This window comes from Helianthus annuus, chromosome 7 (genome assembly GCF_002127325.2).
Source record: "Helianthus annuus cultivar XRQ/B chromosome 7, HanXRQr2.0-SUNRISE, whole genome shotgun sequence".
Lineage (NCBI taxonomy): Eukaryota > Viridiplantae > Streptophyta > Magnoliopsida > Asterales > Asteraceae > Helianthus > Helianthus annuus.
In genome coordinates this window covers 25,699,834-25,703,756 of record NC_035439.2, presented here as the reverse complement: position 1 = coordinate 25,703,756, position 3,923 = coordinate 25,699,834, and the positions used below count along the sequence as shown (strand labels likewise).

General features: G+C 41.6%; 1 protein-coding gene across 1 annotated transcript; it reads left to right on the top strand.

Moving 5' to 3' along the window:
- The first annotated feature begins 870 nt into the window (after nt 1-870).
- On the top strand, nt 871-2,661 carry LOC110866625. The gene is made up of 2 exons (XM_022115768.1): nt 871-2,434; nt 2,510-2,661. Exons 1-2 carry the CDS (start codon nt 871-873, stop codon nt 2,659-2,661), a joined length of 1,716 nt encoding a protein of 571 aa, XP_021971460.1.
- The last annotated feature ends 1,262 nt before the right edge of the window (nt 2,662-3,923 follow it).

The following is a 3,923-nucleotide window of genomic DNA, read 5'->3' as shown; positions in this document are numbered from 1 at the left end:
CTTCCCTCTATTCTTTTGGACTTCTAATATACAAGCCTTTCCTAAGGCTAACACAATACACACATGGAAGCTTTGAAGACACTCATGTAACACAATCAAAATGATTCATCAAAACAGGGGTGATTCCCATATTTGGTGATGACTTTCATTCAGCTTAAATTTGATTTTTGCACGAAATCTACCCTCAAGTTAGGAGTGACATCCAAACCTTGATGGGAATTTCCATTTCATATTCTAGTGGACTCTTATCTTTGGATGAGTACCAACCACATCAGGGTACGATGTTATCAAGTTAGAGGTGAAACTCGCATCTTGTTAACTAGTCCCATTCCTTGATTTTCAATCTCGCCAAAGTTTCGATTTTCCCAATCGATTAAGGACGTGTAGTAACTGGAAGGACAAATACCGTTAGTCGCTCCTCGATGAGAGTATTTGTCTATTAGGGCAAAGCACGTCTCCTTAATTCGAAAAGGATTTCGATTCACTTTGGAATAGTCTTATGTTACGTTCCGTGACAATCCATATTTTTATGATAAATCTCTTTTTATGTTATCTCAATTATTATCGGATTTACATTTGAGCGTTATCTTCATTTCAAGTTTGGGAACCCAAATCACGTTATTATCGCAATCTAAAACAATTAATAATTACTCCATCGTGAACAAACTAAATTTATCTTGCTTTCATCATACATGATATTCTATGTGTAACATCATGTTATTCTATGTGCAATGCTATGTTATTCTATGTGAAACTATTTGACAATTCATGTGAAAAACAATGTGCTATGTGATGCATACATGAAATCAATTTTCCTAAACAAAAACATTATGATTAAAGTCTCGTCCATTTCTTGTTTTGAATTTCTAGATGTCGTCATCTCGCCAGTTCTCTCACTCTCCCAGAAAATCCAAGGCTAATTCCAAAAAGAAAATGATGACGTTCATGGCAAATCATATTGCCAGAATCGTGCCAAAGATAGTGTCTGAGATTCAAGCCTCTAGCACTCCAAATCATTCTGGTGATTCTCGCGTAGTTCAGCCTAAACCCGTCTCATTCAACTACAAACACTTCACTGCCTGTAACCCCAAAACTTTCACTGGGAAGGATGGTGTGACAGCTATGTTGGAATGGTTTGACAGCATAGAGGTCACATTCATAAATAGTGAATGCCCAGAGGAGCTCAAGGTTCGAAGTGCCACTGGTGTTTTCCAAGCCAGGGCACTAGACTGGTGGACTAACGAGAGAAACATTCGATCCAATGAGCTAGCCTACGCGTTGTCTTGGGAAGAACTCAAACAGCTTATGATGGAGGAATTCTGCCCTTCTCATGAGCAGCAGAAGTTAGAAGAAGAGTTCTGGACTCTCAAACAAATTGGAGATGAAAACCTTGCATACACTACCCGGTTCAAGCAGTTATGTTTTATCGTGCCTCATTTGGTGTTGACCACAGATCGCACCATTCGGAAGTATATTAATGGGTTGCCTCCTACGATGCATGATACCATCGAGGCGGCTAAGTTGGATAACATTGAGGATGTGTATCGCCTCGCGGCAAGTTTGAATAATAATCGAGTTCGTGATAAACAAATTGCAGCAGCATCTAAACCTACACCCTCCTCAAAACCCGCTCATCAAATCACCCACCAACCTTACAACAACAGGGGAAAGAGGCGTGCTTACCAACCCCCAGTTGGCAACGCTGTTATACCAGTTGTAAACCCAAAACCTAACCTAGTGAACCCAGAAAAGAAGCAATACACAGGAACAAACCCTAAGTGCACAATTTGCCACTTTCATCACCCAACCACGAGCCCATGTAGACACTGTACCTCCTGCAACCGATATGGGCATTTGGCACCATACTGTCGCAGCAACCCTATGCCACCCCAAAACCCAAAGCCAGCAAATGTTGTCAGGGCATGTTTCAAATGTGGGGATCCATCTCACCTACGACCTCAGTGTCCTCAATTAAGGCAAGATTTACAGCAGCAGCCTCCACATGGCCGTGCATTCGTTATCAATGCTAAGCAAGCACGCAACGACAATGAAGTTGTGAACGGTACATTCCTCATTAATAATTTGTATGCTTCTATTTTATTTGATACTGGTGCAGATAAATGTTTTGTATCTGTAGAATTTGAACCATTGTTAAAATGCGCACGCTCAAAACTACCTAAGTCATTCCCAGTCGAAATTGCCAATGGCAAGTCTATTCGTGTCGATTCTGTTCTTCGTAATTGTACTCTCACTTTGAATGATCATGCCTTTTCAATTGACCTCATACCCATGGAGTTGGGTAGTTTCGATATCATAGTTGGCATGGATTGGCTTCGAAAGAACCATGCTGAAATTGCCTGTTTCGAAAAATACGTTCGTTTGCCTCTTCCATCAGGCGATACCCTACATGTTTATGGGGATCGACCTTCCAATGGTCTAAAGCTAATGTCATGCACCCAAGCGAACAGATACTTACGTAAAAAGTACTTTGCCTTTTTAGCCCATGTAGTGGAAGAAAAGGGCAAGGGAAAATGCGTAAGCGATGTTCCAGTTGTGTGTGATTTCCCAGACGTTTTTCCTGAGGATTTACCTGGTCCTCCTCCTCCTTGGTCAGTTGACTTTCGTATCGACCTTGTGCCTGGTGCAACTCCTGTTGCATGAGCTCCTTATCGCCTTGCACCATCTGAGATGCAAGAGCTTACCAGCCAACTTCAGGAGCTTCTTGACAAGGGTTTCATTCGACCCAGTACTTCTCCTTGGGTTGCTCCTGTTCTATTCGTTAAAAAGAAAGATGGTTCATTTCGAATGTGCATCGATTATCGTGAGCTCAATAAGCTTACTATCAAAAATCGATATCCACTTCCTCGCATTGACGACCTCTTTGATCAACTCCAAGGTGCAAGTTGTTTCTCCAAGATCGATCTTCGATCTGGCAATCATCAACTTTGTGTCCTCGAAGAGGATATCCCAAAAACCGCATTTCGAACACGCTATGGACACTACGAGTTCGTAGTCATGCCTTTTGGTCTGACTAACGCGCCCGCCGTGTTCATGGATTTGATGAATCGTGTTTGCAAACCTTATCTAGATCGATTCGTGATTGTCTTCATTGATGACATTCTAATTTATTCTAAATCTCGAGTCGATCATAAGCATCATTTACGTCTCATACTCGAACTTTTGCGAAGTGAACGTTTATACGCAAAGTTCTCAAAGTGTGAATTCTGGATAAAGGAAGTCCAATTCCTTGGACATGTCGTTAGCGAAAAAGGTATTCATGTCGACCCTGCTAAAATTGAAGCAGTCAAAAGTTGGATCGCACCTAAAAACCCATCAGAAATTCGTTCATTCCTAGGATTGGCGGGTTACTACCGTCGATTCATCTCAAATTTTTCTAAGATAGTTGTTCCCCTCACTATGTTGACCCAAAAGGAAGAACCTTTCGTTTGGAGTCACGAGCAGGAAGAAGCTTTTCAAACCCTCAAGGACATGCTTTGCAATGCTCCTATCTTAACCCTACCTGACAGAAATGATGACTTCGTAGTATATTGCGATGCATCAAATCGTGGTCTTGGTTGCGTCCTTATGCAACGAGGCAAGGTCATTGCGTACGCTTCTCGCCAATTAAAGATTCATGAGAAAAATTACACTACTCACGATCTTGAACTTGGTGCTGTCGTTTTCGCATTACAAATATGGCGTCACTACCTATATGGTACGAAATGTGTTGTATACACCGATCACAAAAGTCTACAACATATCTTCAATAAAAAAGAATTAAATATGCGTCAACGTCGTTGGGTGGAATTACTTAACGACTACGACTGCGAGATTCGCTACCATCCTGGAAAGGCGAATGTCGTAGCTGATGCCCTGACTCGTAAGGCTCATTCCTATCATATACGTTGTTTTCAAGTGTCAAG